Source organism: Gobius niger (assembly GCF_951799975.1).
Source record: "Gobius niger genome assembly, chromosome: 10".
Taxonomy (NCBI): Eukaryota; Metazoa; Chordata; class Actinopteri; order Gobiiformes; family Gobiidae; genus Gobius; species Gobius niger.
In genome coordinates, this window is record NC_136861.1 from 27,260,045 (window position 1) to 27,280,596 (window position 20,552).

A 20,552-nucleotide genomic window follows, 5' to 3' on the forward strand; every position below is an offset into this window, starting at 1 on the left:
CTAAAAGCTCAATATCAGACCAGGGATGAAGCATCTACAAATCCTTCAGAGAAAAACAAAGTATTGGGGGGGGAAAAGTATTTTAGGAAAACGGCATTTTATGTTTCAGATTCTCATAAACATCTATAAAGATTTATCTGGGGTCTTATCAAAACCCAAGCAAGAATTTGATGTAGTATCGCAAAATATTAGATTAAATTTTCCTGCAAATAATTGGTGATTAAAGCATTAAATAAGACATAAAAACATAATCAAAGCAACTCCGCATCAGTCATTTAAACAGACTCAAGTGCTTTTGAGGTAGTTATTGAAAGAACTGAAAAGCTTGTGAGCGTTGACTCTATGAAAAAAACTGAAATCCTGGTGGTGGAGAATTTTGCCTGCAGTGTTTCCCACTAAACATGTAGGCTACAAGTCTAAGTGGATTAAAACATGGATATCACCAGTGTCCTCCTCATGCACTAATGGTGAAAACGAGTGATTGCAAACGATGGAACAGCCACAGGCAACATACCCCTCTTCTTCCCCCTCCCATCTCTCTCTCTCTCTCTCTCTCTCTCTCTCTCTCCCCTCTCTCATCCATCCATCCGAGCTGCCTGCCTCCTCCCCGGTCGCTCTCTCCATCCTCCTCCCCTCTCTCTGCTCTTGGACGGCGGGTCGAGGAGAGGAGGAGACAGGACCGGGTGCTGGCCAGGGCTGGATGATCCGGGACTCACCAAAAATCGTGCTCGAGCTGCTGCTCATGGGGGCTCGGAGAGTGGCTTCTACAGAACCTCGTGCCAAGGCGAAGCGGGGAAAGGGACAGGACAAAGTGAAGAGTGAGGGACGCGGAGAAGGTACGGGCTAACCTGTTGTTGTTCGCCAGTCAGAAGAAAACGTGTGGATGGAGGGCTGTAAAAAAAAAAAAAAAAAAAAAAGCAAAAATAATAATAATTCAAAGCGTGTTTACAGACTTCATGTGACTGTGCCTTTTTTTTCTCCCCCTTTTGGAAATCTTGAAAAAAAGGCTTTAATCATCAACATTAAATTTTGCTCACGCTCCGTGCATTTTTCCCCCTTCTTCTTCTATGTTACATTTCACGCTCCTCCTCTCACGCTCAGGTTAATTGATTGTGGACATTTTGTTGCCCTGTAGTAGGCTAATCCACGGCTTTACGATCCGCTTAGTTACCTGAGGGGAGTGTGGATAAATAATGGTTGGAGCGTTATATCGCGGCGCAACAATGGGGACTGCGGCGTGATATTAACTGCGAGTCAATTATCCTCGTTCACATTAATTTACAGAGGCGAGGTCGTGAGCGCCGCCTCCAGGCTGAGAATGGAAGCGCGTGGTGGCCACTTGGGAGAACATATGTTGGTATAAATCCTAATGCATTGGCTACTTACTCTGCTTAAAAAAGTGTTTGGGCATAATCATAATGGGAATCAGTGTCTTGCAAGTCAAATGTGTGTTACTGAACTACAGCCCTTAATTTGGCCTGAAAGGAGCAGAGTTGGGAGGATGGACAGGCCGCACTGCTGATTAACACTGCTGACAGGAGCGCCTTGTGTTACCCGGAGGAGGCAGGACCGGAGCAGCTGAGCTTTTGTCCATGCCCTTAAAGCATATTTGCATTGGGACCCAACGTCAATACGTCTCATTGATCCACACGGTCACACTGTCTTTTCGTCGACAACAGTTGGCCTTTGGTGAACGACACAACAGAGGGATTCCTAAAGACTGTGTGTGTGTTATCTGAAACATGATCGGGCCATGTATGTTGGGAAAGCACTTCAGGGGAGGGAGTAGAGATGTGCCTGTTTATACGGACCACACAGCTATTGTTTATGTTTATAAACGTAGACAATAGCTCTGTGGTCTGTGCACAAGCTCCTCCTTCATAGCCCCTGAATACTATCATACTGTCCATCTGAGGGCTATGATTTGATCAACAATAACAGTAAATTGAGAGATTATCAAGACATAGCCTATAAATAATAATAAAAAAAAAACTAAACAGACACATAATTTACTTTAATAGTGTTATTTAAGGTTGTTTTTTCCTGAAGAAGAAGAAAGCAATTTGAAAGCTCTTAAAGTTAAATCTACTTTTTCATCTACTATGTCTACTTTTAACAGATATTCATTGTCTTATTGTTACGGCAAAGTTCAGCACAATTACTTCATATTCAGTCCTAGTCTACACCCCTTCTGCTTTGCTTATTGGAGGCAGCAAACAGATATAACACCAAAAAGCTGCTGTGTAGAGTTTCCTTCTCCTCTCCCAGCTCTATATTGTCGCTGTTTATTCGGTGCACCTCACTGTGCCTGACACTCAGTCATGCTTGCTTTGTCACACACTCAGTATGCCTCTCGCATAGCCACTTCTTCATGGTGTCTCACCTTGACTCTTCCCACACTTGCTTTTAGTGACAGAAGTATTGTTTTCTATATCTCAGTTTCTTCCTTTACATTGAAATTCAAACCCTGGCCTTCATTCCTCTTGTTTTCTCTGCAGATCCTCCATCATCCGAAGGACCCCTGCATGGCGTATCCCTGAGCGGGGCGTGTCTCGGAGCTTTCTTTTGACCATGCAGACCCCAGAGATTGTGCACAGCCTCGTCGAGTGAAGTTTTTTAAGCGTTCCCATGTATACGTCCAGCACAGAGATGGGCTCTGTGGCAGCGGAGAGGCGCAGGCCCGCTCCGGTCCTACCCCAGGAGGACAGAGACATATGGAGGGATCCAGGCCGGACAGGCTGGAGGGACATGGGGGGCAGAGACGGCTGGCGCGAGGGGCGAGAGAGCGGCGTGGTGCAGAGCTTCAGCTTCGACTCCTACCAGCTGGAGGAGGAAGAGATCAGTAAAGACGCCCCGGAGCGAGGAGTGCTGGCTCTGTCCGAACCCGGTGAGGAACGCGTGAGATCCAAACAGATTCAAAATGAAGGCTGTGCAAAATCCAAACAAATAGAAAATTGAGATTAATCACTATTAACGTAGCCATAACCTTCCAGATGTCCAGGCATGTAAACATACAAGGCTTTCCAAAAGAAATAGTCTGAACTAGGTTATTTTCATTCGAGATGTCTGACCTCTCATCCTGGAAGCTTTGTCAATTCTGAAGTTGCACTGGTCCAAGAAACTGGTTGTGTGATCCACTGGAGAAGAGGAGATGTTAACAGTGTTAGGTCAACGTAAGGTCACTGGTGTCATTGTGGTTCAGTTTAGTTTAGTTTCGATCTTAAGCACCCATTTCCTTTCCCCTACTACTCGTGTTCAAAGAGTTTGGGTTTTTTTGGAGGTAAACCGTGAAGGGAACAGCGAGTAAAAGTTTATGTAGAACACAGGAGGCAGCTGTATGAAGAGAAAATTGCTCTGTTGCCAGGTTACTCTCGTCGCACAAAGGCCAACTTAATTTAATCAGTAGTGACCAGCAACACACAGCACGGGCACAGCGAGGGTCCTAAAGAGCCTGGCAATCGAGACTCATTAACTGCTTGGTATTTGTTGTCAGCGCAGGGCCGTTTTTCTGCAGAAGCACCTTTAGCCCCAAGATATAAATATTGGATACTGGCCCCCATTTTGCCTTCTCTGTGCTGTAGCTTAGGCCATATACCTATATCTTTTTTTTCCCTGTATTGGAATAAAAATAGGTTTGTCCTTCAGTATATTGTGAAAGCGGATTTAGAGCCTTTAAATGAGTAGCAAGATTTGACAGTTACAGTATGACAAGGCTGGACATTTCTCCTGAAAGAAAAGCTGTCCAGCATCTTCAATATGCTGTTCAAGCTGAGATGATCTAAAATCAAACCTCATGCACTGTGAGCCTGCCATTCAGCGAGAAACGGACCTGAGAGATGTCTTCCTCATTGAATTCTGCTGCTAATGAGTCGGAGTTAGTGCGAGCAATGATTCTGTCTGAGCGAGTGCGGCGACCCGTTCTGTTGACTGGGCAGAATCAGCAGCTGTAAACAGAGCACCGGCGCCGCGTTCGACCCATTTACCTGCGCACGATTTGTCCCGGTGATGCGAATGTACCAGACATGGAGGTTACACTTTCGTCTAAGTTTGGTCCGTTTGCACGCACGGATCAAAGGCAAATGAAGGAGAAGGACTTGAGGAACCTTGGTCATTTTAGGATTACTCACTATCTGGAGGATTCATTAAGTAGGTCTGAACAACACAACCAGGGGTAATTTTCCTGGCTAAATATAGTGATTGCGATTCGATTTAGTCCAGGAGCCTTAACGTTTGACACATTTCTGAGTTGACTAATATAGATCCCATGCAAATCTGTCTAAAGTAGTAGGTTTGTGGGTTTTACGGATAATGAGACCCCGTAGAGACAAGGTTTTTGTTCCTCACTGAGAGCGTTAAATGTCTTGATACACGTCATTGCAGTTTGTGCTATTTCAACACAATAGCCACTTTGAGAAGCTCCAATTACACACATATTAGGAATTTTGAAGCACAATTTCAGCACAGAGCAGGAAGTCCTTTTTTTTCTCTTCACATTAGAACTCAATGGTGAACTTAAGTGTGTGTTTACCATTATACTGCCAGTGCCTTGGTGGAGGTCCATAACTATAGACTGCATTTTTTTTTTAAATAGAAGAGTACATTCTAGGCAGATTTCTTGTTTATGCATCTTCTTTCCTGCTATTTTATAGATGGCAGTGATTAATCTCTTACCCCCCGCTTAACTGAGGCTTTACCCAAATCTAAAAGCTTCTCGACTAGAATTTACAACCTATAGTCCAGTGTAGCGCTTCATTTGAAAGCTAAGACCTACAAAACTGATTGCAACTTTTTGTTGTCACCATGTTTGTATCACATATTTATATCATTTTTGTCACATTTTTGATGAGTTATTGTTGCTTCTAGATTTGGGTGATGCCAAACTGGACAAAATATGCTCGGGTCTGGTAGGGGTTAAGAGATTAACTGCAGTGCTTACTAATAATGATGCTTTTACCACTTTTTCCAAAAAGAATAAATTGGAGGTGACAGAACGTACAAGTTGTTATTTTACCTTTGAGTCAGATGAGGAATTTAAATGCACAAAAATCATTTAAAGCCATTTAGGACTGACTCAGAGGATTAGGAGCGGATTATGAACGGCTACACAAAGAACCCGGCCCGTCACACGTTCACTGAATCAGCTGCGAAACCCGCAGTTTCCCATGTTTTCAAACGGACTCTTAACTATACAGTACGTGATCATTAATTCATGTAATCAATCTTTCGCAGACACAACCGGGACAAGTGGGTCCTCCAGGGCACCAAACGTGCCGTCACTGCAGCCCTTTTCATTTTGGTTAACCTTTAGGCTGCACAATGTTCTTTCAGGCCCCAGAGTTTATTAACACAGGAATTTGGCCTATGCCGTCCTGTAGCTTGCAGTAGCTCTTCCACTATAGTTCCAAGAAGCTCCCCAAAAGCTTTCTACATTTCTACTTAAGCCTGACGATTGAGTAGTGTCTCTCGGCCTCACATTCATAGATGAGTTTTCTCCATATTAATTATTGCGTTATAAGTTAAGATTCTAGAGTGATGAGGGAATGCGTGGTGAGTTCACCATGAGTTCACTGTGAATGTGCCCCTTAAAATGAAGCGTCACAGCTCTGATGACTTAAAAGATACAGAACCTGTTTTAGGAGAGCAATTACACACAGAAGAGCTTAAATCAACTTTCAAGACTTTATTTATTCATTTATGATTACACAATACAAAAATGTAACAGTGCTTTAGCAAATATTATGGCAGTATGTTTGCAGAGACTCTCAGTCGCCCAGGAAGTATTCATTTAGTGAAGCTCTAAATCGTTGACAGGCCTGAGTTGGTTGATTTGAGGATGTTTTGCTTCGGTTTTAGGAGGGCCTGAGTGTTATTGGAGCCATGTCGAGTTTGGCTTTACTTGTTACATTTTCTGACCACAAGAGCTAAGAAGCTTCTGCGAATAGAACTAAAAATCCTCAATTCAACAATCAGTCCAGTCGATGATTAAAAGCTTCAGGTGTTTAGGGCAGCAACAATTGAAGTTGCAGTTTCAACAATTTAATAATTGCAATGTCATAAAGCCTGCAATTAATATTTTTTTACACAAATGTTTGTTGACTTAGGAAATCTTCTAATTTTATTTTTGTTGTTGTTTGTTGGACGTCTGAAGTTGTACGCAGCTCATATTTCACACTTGTTTGGAATACAGGGTCCAGGAAGTGCTCAAAATGTCCAAACTCAAAATCCATTTACAAACATCCCAAATTACATCGCAATGTTCAAAGTGTTCAAATATCATCCTGGCAGTCGCACAGTTACACAAACATCCTCAAAGTTTAAAGTGCATATGACAGGTTTTAATGCTTTATATATAAAAAATATGACCTATTTAGATGATAACATCAGAAACACGTGAACAAGAGATCGCAAATGTTGGAAGCAGAAGACGCAGCAACAGTTAGCGGCTAACAGTTTAGCATTATGATAGAAGTTTACAAAAAGATGATCAACTGACAAATATCTGACCGACTTGCTCTGATGCAGCTGAAATTTTTAATGAAAGTGAAATGTCAGTTTGTTTATTAATCCAATATCTACTGGAGCTGTCAGCTTTTTTCCTCACAAAGCAAAGCAGCACCGGAGGAGAGGCTGAGACATTGAAAGGTTGCAGGAAAAAAAGTACTGCGCTGTAAACTTAGTTCTAAATGGAAATATTACGTTCTAAATGTCCTAAAAAAGTGACAGACTTTCATGAAAGTTGCAATTTAGCAAATACATGTAAATCTCTAAATACTTGCTTTGTACATATCTTATTTATGCGGATGAATGTGTGTTTCACACAAGATTAATGAGATTTCCGTAGCTCATTGAGTGCAATCACAGAGGAGGAGGGGAGTGAGGGGAAATTGTGTCTAATGTGTCATATGCGCTTGTATGCAATGTGTTTTGTCCTTTTGTATATTGTAAACTCAGACATTTGTGTGGGAAAAGAACACACATTTCTGTAAAGTGACCCTTTAAGTTGTGAAATGTGCCTATAACTTTGTCCCTGTGAAGAACTGGATGCTACAAATATGTTAACAAAGTTAGACATGAGTTTGGACACAACTAACATTTTAATTTAGTGGCTTCCTCTTTCATTACTTGTGATTAATAGGGTATAGGGTCTTTAAGGAAACTGTCTGCCGCTGTCATTTCCTAAAAGTAACTCTCAGTTAAAAAAAACGGTTGAAGATCTCTGCTTTACAGCATTGTGACCTTTGATTGTTTTTTTTCCCCACTTCCTTGGCCAGACTTCGAGGAGCCTATCCCTGATGACCGTTACCATGGTATTTACTTTGCGATGCTGCTGGCCGGAGTGGGTTTCCTGTTACCCTACAACAGTTTCATCACCGATGTGGATTACCTGCACCACAAGTTTGAAGGTATGAAGTGAAGGACCTGAAAGAAAACAGTGAATCAAAGGGTAAATATGAGAGAAAATATGTTTATTCCAAACATCTCTGGTTTGCAGGAACGTCTATTGTGTTCGACATGAGCTTGACGTACATTCTCGTGGCGTTGTTGGCGGTTATCCTCAACAATGTCCTGGTGGAGAGGCTTAGTATGCACACCAGAATCACAGTGGGTAAGTCTGGGCAAACGATTTGTTAAATCTGACGCTTTTGTCGCGATATAATACGAACCGCGATGCCGAGGGCTCGATACGATACGTGTTGTGACACAATAAACTCTAATGCACTGAGTATTGTGCTTTGTCAAAACAAACTGTAATCATTTACCCTGAATGAACTTAATAACAAAGCTCAAGTTTCCAAAACTGATAAATTAAATATGAATTAGCACCAAATCTGGCATTAACATCTTTAAAGGGACTATACGGAGTTTAAAAATGTTAAAACTAAGTATTTTCCTCCCCCTACATGTTCCAGCCATGTCCTAATGTGTAGAATGAGCTCAGACCTGTTCACCACAACTGCCTCTCAAATCCTGCACTGTCACTCAAAAAGGTGTTAATTCGGGTCCAAAGTGCTTCATGCACGAGCTTAATATAGAAGCTGCAGTTACGCATAAGATCTGAGGTGGCAGTAGTGAGCATAAAAGGACTAACTTGCATCAAGCCCCTTTAAAGGTGCATTATGCAACTTTTTATGTGAAAAAAAAAGAAGTATACACAGTATTTAGTATTCACACTAACCTAACCGGCTGTATTGGTGGTCAGCATGGCGCCTTTACTTTCCATCACGGTTGCCTCTATGACCCTCCAGGATCAATTGTGTGGTTGGTTTTCTCTGCTGACGGACCGTCTCACCAGAAAACCTACAAAACATTTGATCCTGGAGCATTGTAGAGGCCACCGTGATGGAAAGTAAAGGCGCCATGCTGACCACTCATACAGCCATTTGGCCACAAAACGGTCAATCCCGCACAAATATCAAGTTTTTTTCGCGCATAAAAAGTTGCATAATGCACCTTTAAGTCAAAAACATTGGTCTTATTACCTTTTTCCTGAACTGAGGTGGGTATCAAAGGATTGGTTGGATTCTGAACGGCGGCACCGGCTGGAGGGCAAAAGGAAAGCGCAGGCCTTCATACTCCATAATATATTAGCTGAAAACTTTTGACCAAAGATCGTGCTTAATATGGCTGAATATAATAAAATCATTGTAGTTCAGACTTCTGTAGGCGGCAAAGAAAGGAGTGGAGAAGTTTCATAGATTTAAGATCAGATTTAACATGAAAAAAGCAACAGCTCACAGCGAATAGGAGGAGACTGAATCACAGTGAGTGAATTTGCTCATTTCACGTAATTAGAGGTTAGAAAATAAAAACCTCCACATGCACAGACACAAAAAAGTGATGACTATCAAGTGCCTCCATCGTGTCTGTTAAAGCCTCAGTAGATGTTCCTCATGCTGTACAAGCGAGGACAGTCCAGTCAGATGTCAGGCTTTTGAAACGAGCACTTTATAAATTGTGCAACAGGTCCTTGTGTCCAAATTGTGGGGATGCTTTATCTTCTTTTGGTGAACCTTGGTGATTTATGTAATATTTAAGGGATGATTTTGATAATAAATGAATGGCCTAAATGTAATTGTTACACTGGTGTAGGCGAAGATGTAAACTTAAGTATTAAGAATAACTTAATTTATATATATATATATATATAATTTAATGTTATGTGCACAGAGGTTGTTTTTTATGGGCTTTTCGCTTGCAGCAGTCCCATTAGTGCAGTAGCTCGTGATCCTCGGCACAAAAGATGTATCAAATAATAATAATACATAATATTCAAATAATGTGGGCTGTGTTGATTGTGGAGCATTGTGGAGGCGAGCCTTTTGCCCCCCAGCGTAGCGCACATGTGCGGGATCACCGACAGTAAACAGCAACATTCAACGTGCGTATAACAACCACGGTTGTGTCTAAATGTAAGTTATTTTTAGGGCTCATTCATTGATGAACATCTGCATTAAAACGGTGTAAATGTGCCAGATTATAGCAATAAAAGGCTGGCAGGTAAAGTATTGTAGGTTGGTGCTATTAAAAAGAATTGAGAAGTTATCTGTAATACAATACAGACTTATTCCGAATAAACCCAACACACATACGAATGATGGTCTAATGATTAAATAACATTTTTTAAGCCATTGGAAATATCTGGCATTTGAAAGGAGGGTATTTTTATTTAATAGATCTCATCTTAACCTGATAATAACTTAATGAAAACATGCAATATCTAGACTGCCGTTTACACATTTAAAATGACTGGGCATAGCTACATAGATAAAATAATACTCTAGTTTATCGCTGCCTGAGGTTTAGCAGAAATCCACGGAGAGTTTTTCCTTACCAGTGTACACAATTTTGTTTTCTCAAGGTCTTTAATATGTTAATGTTGCCCCAAACCCATAATTTAATAAGTTAGCTTGCTCAGTTCCTTTGATACACCACCGCTCAGCCTCAGCCCTCTCAAAATTTGAAGGAAAAAAAAGATTTTGGAGGCACTAGTCTGCATGTCCCCTTAGGAAATGTTTGATATCTACACTTGTACGATCAGTCTTTCTCCGCGCTCGTCTTAAAATAGCTGCAGTACCAATCCAGCACCAAGAAGTCTTTTGATGTGCGTCCCCGGGGATTGGGATTGTAGTGGGCGCTGGTTAAAAGCATCGCGTCAGCCATGTCACATTTGTATCCAGTCAAACCGTTGCGTCACGCTTCACTTTCTTCTATTCCAGGTTATATTTTTGCGCTGGGGCCGCTGGTGTTCGTCAGCGTTTTCGATGTGTGGTTGGAGAAGTTCACCACGCGGCAGGCGTACATCATCAACTTGGTGTCGGTGGGAGTGGTGGCGTTCGGATGCACAGGTAGATGAGAACATGTGCTTCTGCCCTTGTTTATTGTTTTATTTGGATCCCCATTAGCTGCCCGTTTAATGGCAGCTAGTCTTCCGGGGGTCCTTCAAAGGACTACAATAACATACTTTACAAAAAATAAAATTTGCAAAACATGCTTTAAAGTGCCTACTGAAATACAGTGAAACACAGTAACATTGCTGGAAAAGTCACATGGTCATCTGCAGTAGTTCTCGTGAAGACATGTTTCTAAATGTGTATTTATTTAGTTCTCCGCGTGTGCTGACTGAGAGCTGATTCCAGGTAAATACTGCTCTGTAAAGCACTGTGGACTTCAGAGAATTTGTTTTGGGATGAGGAAGTTTTAAATCACCACCCAATGCTCGTCTAGTGGCGTATGGGTGGCTGCTTTCTACAGACGCAAGCTGCTCAGAAAAGAACTGTGGCTGTTTTTTAAATATAGAATTCCACATTAGTGAAATTAGTCTTAGTTTAATTTTGTTGTTAACTGTAAGCCAAGTCAGGCGTGAATGCGCTAGTGCCACACTGGTCCTGTAGGAACACTGAAGGACAGTCCTGGCTGCCCTGTTTTGTGCCACTTGAAGTTTGTGAAGATCTTTTTGTGAAGCAGATGACCAAATGACTGGACAGTATTCCAAATGACACAGAACAAGAGACTGTACAACCTGTTTAGCAATAGACATGGGTATGTATGTCATACATTTCCTGGACATTGCAATGCCTTTTCCCATCTTGGCTATGATCTCATTGATGTGAGCGGACCAAGAAAGGTGACAATCCAAGGTGACACCCAATAACTTGGACACCTGCTGTGTCCGTGCATTCAGCGGGTTCAGGTAATGTTCATGCGCCTCTCTTTGTTTACTACGCTGAAGTCTGATGCTGAAAAGGCTCAAGTCTGTCCTGTTCCTACCACCAAATGTAACTTGTGCGAATGTTTCAAAGCTATGACCGAGAGCAATGGAAGGTCTGCAGTTGTTGTATTCCATCTGATTACTTCTTTTACAATGAGATGTTTTTATCTTTTTCCTTTTGTTTTCTAAACCTTTTGAGTCATTTTTTTGTGCATTATTGTGGAGTAGTCAGTGTTGAATTTCAATAGAATAGAGTAGGATTTTATCATCAGACTAGGGTGACCGTTGTGCAATGGGACATGGCGGGACAAACTGGGAAATTAAAGCAGTACTAAGTAACTCATGCCCCTTCGAGGCCATAAGCGCCGCTGCAAGTGTCGTAGCATGTTCAGGTTTTTTACTCATTAATTGTCCTTGAGAGTAAATACTACGCTGACAGAAAAGACAAAGGAGGGAGGGATATTGTACATCCAATTACACAATGGAGATCATTGTTTTCATTCAAACTTGGCTGTGAATGCTGTTTAAGTGGCACTAGCCTGCATTTAGCGTTAGCCTGTTAGCTTCTTCTTCTTCATGATTCCATTAGTGTGTATTGGGGCCTCTGACCCGGTGCAGGCAAAGTTGCAAGTGTGGTTTTCTGGCCAGAGACACTAAGGGGAGATGAAAGACCCCCCAATCATCCCATTAACACTTTTATTGCCCCAGAGGGACTACGGAAATGTTTTATTAAGGTAAACAAGATACTTAGTACCATTTTATTTGCTATTGTAGCCCCCAAAACATGTAGGTCACAACATATTCCCACTCACAAAGTTAGGACACCCAATGTTGAACATTTTATGCAAGGAATGTGGATATCATGTAGTATCACACAGTAGCCTATTATATAAAGGAAATCAGCTTTGACGGTTGGGACATGATCTAAATAGGTAATGAAACCAACATAACAAAAGCAGAGAGGTCTGAAAACCTTCCTGAAGCAGCTCCATGTGTATGTACCACATATACAGTCTTACAGAGATCCTGTTATTGAGTATTACGGTAAATAAGTAATGTTCTAGGAACAATGTTTACCTCATTAAACCTAGAGCTGAATGTAGTCTGAAGGACATTACTCACATCAAAGACATGAAAAGGCGGCTGTTGTTGTCATTACAATGAAACAGATTTGACTGTACAGGAAAGAGTTTGACCATGAGCTGCTGCAAGGCCGACATTTACTTATATACAGGAACTACTCTGCCAAACTCGTTTATTTACTAACTCTCCACTTTGATACAGTATGCAAATTCAAGCCGAGTTGTTTTGCCTCATCATTTATTAATTGCACTGAAACGGGCTACATGAAATAACCTTTTGCTAATTGTTAAAGCAGTCACATTGCCTTGCGCACGACGCAAACCAAATTAGCGCGCGCCTTATTGAATACAAATAGCCCACAATGTGTAGCGAAGGCGTTACAATCAATAATAGTGAGGCAGTTGCAACAATGAGCAAGCAACAGTGTAGATCTATGGGGCATTGAGGCGACTCTACGCGGCCTCTGCTAATGACTTTCACACACTCCGGCCGCTCCCCTGCCGATGCGCCCTGAAGTCAACAGTACTTTTTTTTTTTTTAATTATCTCAGGTCGCAGCTGCACCTCTCTCGTGCTTTGCAACTTTGTGTGGTGGAAATGAATTGAGTCGGCGCCGTGTTGACCGTGTCCAGCCGCTGTCCGCTCACATAAGCTCTTCTTCCTCTTGTCTCCTCAGTGCAGCAGTCCAGTTTCTATGGTTACATGGGGATGCTTCCCAAGAGGTACACGCAGGGGGTGATGACAGGAGAGAGTAAGCACACGCCGATTTCTAATCTCGTGCCCGTTTCTAATCTCATACCTGCTTTCGCACAGCTATTTTTATCTGCTGCATCTTGTCACTTGGCAAAATGTGAAAGAAAAAAGAAATCTCCTTGGTGGGGATGGGGTGTTATCAGACAATAACAATGTTTTAGTTTACCTGTTCATATGTAGGTTCTCCCTCAAGAAGATGACACAAGTGTGATGTCTATTTATTTCAACATTAGCGTAAAAACATGGATGCTACCTGCTAATACTCTGTCCCCACCTGACAAAACCCAAGACCTCTGTCAGATTGTGCTACAAGTCTAATCCATCATGGGCTGCATTTTAATCTGTGCGCATCTGTCCTCTGGCGTTCAAGGCACGGCTGGGGTCATCATCTCGCTGTCCCGCATCTTCACCAAGCTGCTCATCCCGGACGAGCGCAGGAACACGCTCATCTTCTTCCTGGTGTCCATCAGCATGGAGATGCTCTGCTTTCTGCTGCACCTGCTCGTGCGCCGCTCTCGGTTTGTGCGCTACTACACAAGTCATTCCCAGGGCAAAGGCCAAGGGAAAGTTCACGACCCGCGGGATAATGGGACGGCGTACAGGGTCCACCATGATGTCACGGCAGAGGAAGTAAGATTTGTAAGTCTTTTGATATTTACTTTTTTTACACATCACATGACAGTTTTTTTTTAATTTTATTTTGCATTCTACTATTTGGTTTATATATAAATAGTTTTTATTTATATATTAAAAAAAAAAAATCTTACAATATTGCTGTGTAACTCTTTTATGGTGTTACTCTTGGCCTGTTAGTGTTTCAATGCTACCACCCGGAGCTTACTGCATTTACAAATAACAACAATATAATTTAAATTCTATAATTATGCTGTAATATATTTCAATATGATCATAAAATATAATTTCTGGCCCAAATAAGCAAGAAAACGGCGTTTTGACTTTGTGCAACCTGCTCATAGAATGCACACAGTGCACTAATGCCAATTACTTATTCATCAAAAGTGTGAAATGGATTCTTGGCTCATTAAATACAGATTTATTGCAGATAAAGCTGTATCTGTATGGATCTTTTGGAAGTTGGCTCTGCAGTAAAGCTAAGTGAGCAATTCAGTGCTGTGCCCAAGTGTAAACCAGGTTTGCACCAGGCCAAGTTTCTGTTGGCATCAGATGATTTTATAATATGATTATAATAATATCTATGCAAGTTGTTTGTTGCGTCTGTTTGTTACGCCAGGCACATCGACTGTCAACCTTTAGACGGCGAAGTTAATTTTCTAGTTTATACCTGCGTGAAGAGTGGCACACACTGACTGATTAGTGTGTTGATACACACTGAGTATTTATTGAAGCTGCGGGCTGAGTCAAAAAGAGGAAGCGGGCTGTGAGAGCTGAGGAGCAGCCGGTGTTTGTTATGTGTGATGCGTGGGTGGAGCAGCGGAGGGTGAGACAGGTAGAAGACAGATGGTGCAGAGACTGAGGCCTCCTACGAGCTGCACAAGCCAAAGTCATGGTGCTTAGAGCAGAGAAGGATGTGGAGACCAACATGTGTAATCAAGCAGGTCCGGATTATGACTGCTTCTTGGTACGACTACAACTACTGCTAAATAACACAAACTAGAACTATATATGCTACTACCACTGTTACCGCTCCTACTACTATTATTGCTGCCCCACACATAGCAGCATATGTGCACATTATCTATAAGACCTGTACATACAACTGTGTGGTGGAAAGCTGCAGGCAAGCTGCCAAAAGGAAGAGGCGTGACGATTCAAGCAGAGACAAAGACAGACTGGGTCATGGAGCAGAGGACCAAAAACAGGACCAAATTATGAGCTGTTGATGGAGGCGTTGCGTTGTAAAAGTCAAGTCGCCACAGTAACAACATGTGCGTGCTCTGGGGGCTCAAAGGCAGATGCTGCACCTCGGGCAGCGCCTCTTTCATCTCTCTGTTTGCTCAGTATTACGCACGGGTGCAGTGATTGACAGCTCTGTGTGTATGTGTGTGTAAATGTGCATGTGCAACTGGGGGCTGGTTCAGGCTTCTCTTTGTTCTGGTTGCCGGGGGAGACTGAAGCTGCGCTCTGCAGTTATGGGATAATCAAGAAGAGTGGTTCCTTCTGGCCCTGAGTCCTCCCTAATCAACTAATGGATCTGTGTGTGCGTGCTTCGGTGTGTGCGCTTCGAGGCAGGCGGGGCTGGAAATAGAAAGAAGAACAAATCAAAGGTTACATGCTCGGTGTAGTTTGAATATTATAGTAATGTGGTGCGTTTCCAATTTGTTGTTTTGAAGCATCTTTGTTTCAAGCCCTGCTGTCAAAGTTCATCCACAGGGCTCAATTAACTCTAATAGCAGCTGAAGTGCTGATGTCATTCTGCCCGGAAGCGCTCCCTAATTGACAAAGCAGAGTTTGTTGGCTGAATGTGTAAAACAGCAGCATTTTGTTGTTTTTGCATCGATATATGCACACCTCGACCCTAAACTGTTTGAATAAAAGCTGCTTTTGAGTCAAATCCAGACACTTGAATTCGGGTTCACACTTTAACTGTCATGTCAAGGCAAAATAGAAATATTTAAACTACGATAATAAAGAGTTTACATTTTGACCAGTTTATGAAATGAAAGTACAGTGTTTCCTCATAGAGTTCTGTTGACTCAATCATAAGGCTGAATAACTAAAACTATCAAACAATTTATGAATATTTTTGGCAAAAGAGTAAACACCCACGGAATATTTTCCCTTGACCACATTGGGGTCCAGACCGACCAGTTTTTATTCTGGCTTTTCTCTGTGAAACCAAATGATTCTCTTATTGCAGAGCTTCACCTTTATCTGAGGCTTGGTATGGGTCACCGCTTACTTTCTGGAAAAGACTTTTCTCACTCATTTGCACAAAGGGCTCACATTTGAGGTAGCCCTTTGTAACGGTCTTTTTACATTAAAAGATCCCATTTTTAAAAGGATAAGTGTCCTCTCTTTGAAGCACATCCCCAGGCAAAAACGCCTTTCATCCACAATGCTTTTGATAGTATTTTATGTTATGTGAGTTAAAAGTTAAAATGATCCTGTGTGTCCTCAGGGGAATGGAGGGACAGTGGCGTCCTCCACAGAAGAAGGCGTCGATGACTTTGGGGGAGGAACTTATGTGCGGTTTGATGCTCCAAAAGCCAAGATCAGGAAAAGCTGGCCCGGCCTTCGCGGTACTTTGTCGCTCATGAAAATAGCTTAAGTCACGTCCGAGTTGCTTGTAATTGTGACCTTTTGTTCTTTTCGCACAGACATGATCTTGCACCGGTACGTCGTGTCTCGTGTGATCTGGGCTTACATGCTGTCCATAGCAGTGACCTACAGCATCACACTCTGCCTGTTCCCTGGCCTCGAGTCAGAAATACGCAACCCCACTTTAGGAGAATGGCTTCCTATACTCATCATGGCTACTTTCAACATGTCGGACTTCGTGGGCAAGGTAAGGGCTTCATTAGTCTTCCATTAAACAGGCTCAACTTCATTTGTATCTCTGTCTTATGCTCAGGTTCTAATCATTATCTTGCATTTGTCAGGCTTTTTAAAGGTGTTTAGGGCTTCTTTGCATTTGTAGATCATGAATCCCTGAACGACACCCAGGTGAATATTAGGGCTGAACGATATTGAAGTAACTTGCGATATGTGACGCGGCTCTCCAATATCGCGATAACGATATTATTGTGATATTTCACGACACTGTTTCAACACAATATGTTCCATTCTAATTAAACACAAATCGTAGGTAACTAGTTTTTCAGCAAATTGTGTCAAAGGAAGACTTAAAAAAGACATCGGGACCAAAACAAGTCTAAAACTGAACTTTTGCACATGTACAGTATAAGTTCAATGCATTGTTTGTTTTTGAGTTTGCAAAAATGTGTCATTATAGAACAACCATAAGGAGCATTAGGCAGTACCGCGCCTGGGGACCCATCTCCAGATGTAGGGCCAGGTTGATGGTCAGCGATGATACGATGTACTGTATAGTGGCTTCTTGCGATACGGATATTGCATCACCTTATTGATGTGATTTTTTATATTTTTTGCAATATATTGTGCAGACCTTGTGAATATTACTCGACTTGTGTCCATGATTTGGCGAACGTCCTCCTTGATCAGTCTCCATTCAGCTGGAGGGAAGCCGTCACGGTGACCTTGAGCACTGAGAGCCACTGACGTTTTTATTTTGTGTCACAACACGCCTCAAAAGCTTCATTTAAATAATCAGAAATAAAACACTATCTGCTGCCCTCCAGTTAAATAGGACGTTTACGCCTGAGTGAGAGTTTTTAGTATAAGCACTGACTTTGTCCTCATGCCCAATTTAGCATTGTGTTGAAAAAAGTGAGAGATAAGATGGCGGAAGGAAATGAACTGGAAAATGGGGAAATTTAGCTTCACTCTCTTTGAGGAAAGTAGAAACAGAAAGTAAGTCAAAGTCAGGTTTTTTTGACCTTCATTACAGGGCAGTGTTTCATGTTCAAGGTGTTTTCAGTTCATCCTCTTCAAATATTTGACCTTCCTCAGATCTGATCTCAGATCTAATACCGACCTATATTTGATTAAATTATGAAACTTGCCACTCAATACTGATTTTAAAACCCAACTTCCACTTTTAACATTAACTTTTGGTTTGTTGATTTAGTGAACATTACAGTCAGTAACTCCCAGGATTCAAAGATCACCTGAAATTATACTTGGTGTGAAGAGTTTGAGAACCACTGCTATGATGCAAGTCAAAATTACTGAAATGTAATGTATTATTTTTAGACAAAAAACAATAGCATCCGGGGGGATAAAGGAAAATAACCAAGAGTCTTATTCTCTTAAGCAGGAGAACTTTATTTGCCATCAGAACGGGATGCTAGGCTAGTTTGTCTATTGAAGTCTAGCTGTGCTTCCATGTGAAGAGGGATAAAGTGATTAGTATCTGGGTGTGGATGTTTTTAATAACCCTAAGCTGAAATAACTATCGTAAACCCATTTGTATTTATATTAGTTTGTTGTTTCTTGTCCCAGATCCTGGCTGCGGTGCCGTATGACTGGTCGGGCGGCCGCCTGCTCTTCTTCTCCTGCCTCAGAGTGATCTTCATCCCTCTGTTTGTCATGTGTGTGTACCCGGCCAGAGCCCCCACACTGTCCCACCCTGCCTGGCCCTGTCTCTTCTCCCTTCTCATGGGCGTCTCCAACGGATATTTCGGATCTGTGCCAATGATCCAAGCGGCTGGAAAAGTGCCTCCAGAGCAAAGAGAGCTGGCTGGTAAGAAACAGTCATGAATGATTGTTCTTGATTCCATTTTGGTAATCTACTTTCAGAGAACAACTTGGTTAGAAATTCATGACTTAGATTATTGTCATTTTTCACGCTAACATTGTCGTCATTCATGATTATGCTTTGAATAAATGAAAATGCATGTTCCTTCCGCTATGACTCATGTTTTTAGTCCAGTAGCTGCTATATGCAGGTTTCCTAATGGAAGGCTTGGCTCCAAGTAAGTTCATGAGTAATTTTTAGAGAGAGGCACTCTGATGTCATCTTTTACATTTTACCTCTACTCTTTTTGGCACATCTCGCTTCAGCAGAGGATAATATAGAGGTCATCTTGTGAGAGCGTAACAGCAGTTGATGTAAAAGCTCTATCATGATTAAAACCAAACATTTCTCATGTTTATAGTACCAATAATAAAACACTGAGCTCTTATTCTGTGTGCTCACTGCACATACTGTACGACAACTGTAATCTACATAACCCCTGTGGAATTGGTGTCACTGTAAAACTGCAAAACATAAATGATTGCATTTCCGTTTGAACAGGTTGTCACATTTTGAATGAAGTGAAACAATGGATTAAAGTCTTGTCTGTTCTGTCTGTGCCTGCAGGGAACACCATGACAGTGTCATATATGACAGGCCTCATGCTTGGCTCCGCTGTGGCCTACGCAGCCTATAGCTTCACGACCCCGGGGTCCGGAGCTCGCCTGGCAACGCTGCACTCCCTCAACGCCACAGGCAACTGAATGTACCCCTCTTGTACAGCGTCTTCAAACTGCTCAAACATTTCATCTGAAGATGTCAAAGTGGACCCGAGCAGAGGACAATATTATCCACTCGGAGGAAGTAAAACATGTAAGTTAATAAAAAATAACAGAAAACACCCTCATTTATCCTCCTTACAACTTTATGAAAAGGAGGAGGTTTTAAAGCAGCCTCCCACTGTTGTAATTGTGGACTGGGTGACATTTGGGGTGACTGTGCCAGCATGCTGCAGCAACAATGAGTGAAGAAATACAACTTTTACCAATGTTAGTGCCCGAAATAACTCAAAAGAGCAGTGATTTTGAACAGGAGCACTGGCGACATTGGCTGCATACATCTTTGTGTTTGTAGTAAATGGAATAAGATGTACTGTGAAAGCCCTGGGTTTATTTTAGTAGCAGGATTTGGGGCGTTTATGTGGATGTGATTTGCACGCCAAAGATAGTGTTCTCAGTATTCAGTGTTACAGGGTTTATTCGGGTGATGCTATTGACTTCAATCTGCTACAGTTTGTTTCCACATGCAGCTCTGTTTGACCAAAAATACCCCCTAAATTGTTAAAATGGCGTGATTTCTTGCACCCCCTGATGGTGAAAAAAAAAAGAAACCAAATCATATACGTTTGAGCGACTATGGAAACTAAACAGTGTCAAATATGTGTGCATATGTACAGCGTAACTATATGAATGTAGTTCTATATAAAACAAGGGAAACTGTAAATACACAGATGTGCTCACTCAAAGCAGTGACTCATTTATTTGTAAAAACAGAATATATATTTCATGACTCTGTTCAGCTCGTACTCAGTTTTTTTGTTGAAGTGAGTGAAAATTTCAGTTGTAGGGAAAGCTTGGCTAAAATGTCAATGCATTTAGATACACCGGTTTGTTCAGAAAGTTTTTAAACATCTTTATTATTTCTATTTTATTACTGCAGGATTTTGATTATACACATTTATTTATCTATTCGTGAAAAATCTACTCTAATTAAAGTAATGCATTAAAAAAGAAACTGAAAAAGCGAAATGAATCAAATTAAGTATTCAGAGCCTATTCAAGAACTGCCGACCCACTATTGCGCTCAATCATAGTTGTGCAGTTTTTAAACATTCATAAATGTTTCATCTTACTGATGGATGCAGCCTTTATATAAGCCTGAGTGTAGTTCCTTAACGAATTTGAGAAAAACTCAAAAGTAGATTTAAAGCTGCATTATTCAACTTTTTATGTGGGGGGAAAAAAAGTTTATATTTGTGCATATTTGACCTTGTAGTGACTCAGTGGCTGTATGAGTGGTCACCTTTACTTTCCATCAGGGTGGTCTCTACAACGCTGCAGGATCGCTGACCACTCATACAGCCACTGAGTCACTACAAGGTCAAATACGCACAAATATAAACTTTATTTTTCCACATAAAAAGTTGCAT

The 20,552-nt window shown here is 41.6% G+C and overlaps 1 protein-coding gene across 2 annotated transcripts; it reads left to right on the forward strand.

Moving 5' to 3' along the window:
- Positions 1-594: 594 nt before the first annotated feature.
- Positions 595-20,007, forward strand: slc29a4a (solute carrier family 29 member 4a). 2 transcript variants are annotated; one of them, XM_079564135.1, is made up of 11 exons: positions 595-836; positions 2,499-2,887; positions 7,272-7,403; positions 7,493-7,606; positions 10,218-10,346; positions 12,968-13,042; positions 13,415-13,674; positions 16,145-16,265; positions 16,344-16,531; positions 18,109-18,349; positions 18,971-20,007. In XM_079564135.1, the coding sequence occupies exons 2-11, from the start codon at positions 2,629-2,631 to the stop codon at positions 19,105-19,107; spliced, it is 1,656 nt and encodes a 551-aa protein (XP_079420261.1). In that variant the 5' UTR covers positions 595-836; positions 2,499-2,628; the 3' UTR covers positions 19,108-20,007. The 2 variants fall into 2 exon arrangements, with proteins under 2 accessions (XP_079420261.1, XP_079420260.1); XM_079564134.1 differs by having other exon boundaries at positions 596-836; positions 13,415-13,683.
- The last annotated feature ends 545 nt before the right edge of the window (positions 20,008-20,552 follow it).

Coding starts and splice junctions, on each gene's coding strand:
- slc29a4a (XM_079564134.1), top strand. CDS start 2,629: ATGTATACGTCCAGCACAGAGATGGGCTCTGTGGCAGCGGAGAGGCGC. Junction 2,888..7,271: donor GCTGGCTCTGTCCGAACCCG/GTGAGGAACGCG, acceptor TTCCTTGGCCAG/ACTTCGAGGAGCCTATCCCT. Junction 7,607..10,217: donor GCACACCAGAATCACAGTGG/GTAAGTCTGGGC, acceptor CTTCTATTCCAG/GTTATATTTTTGCGCTGGGG.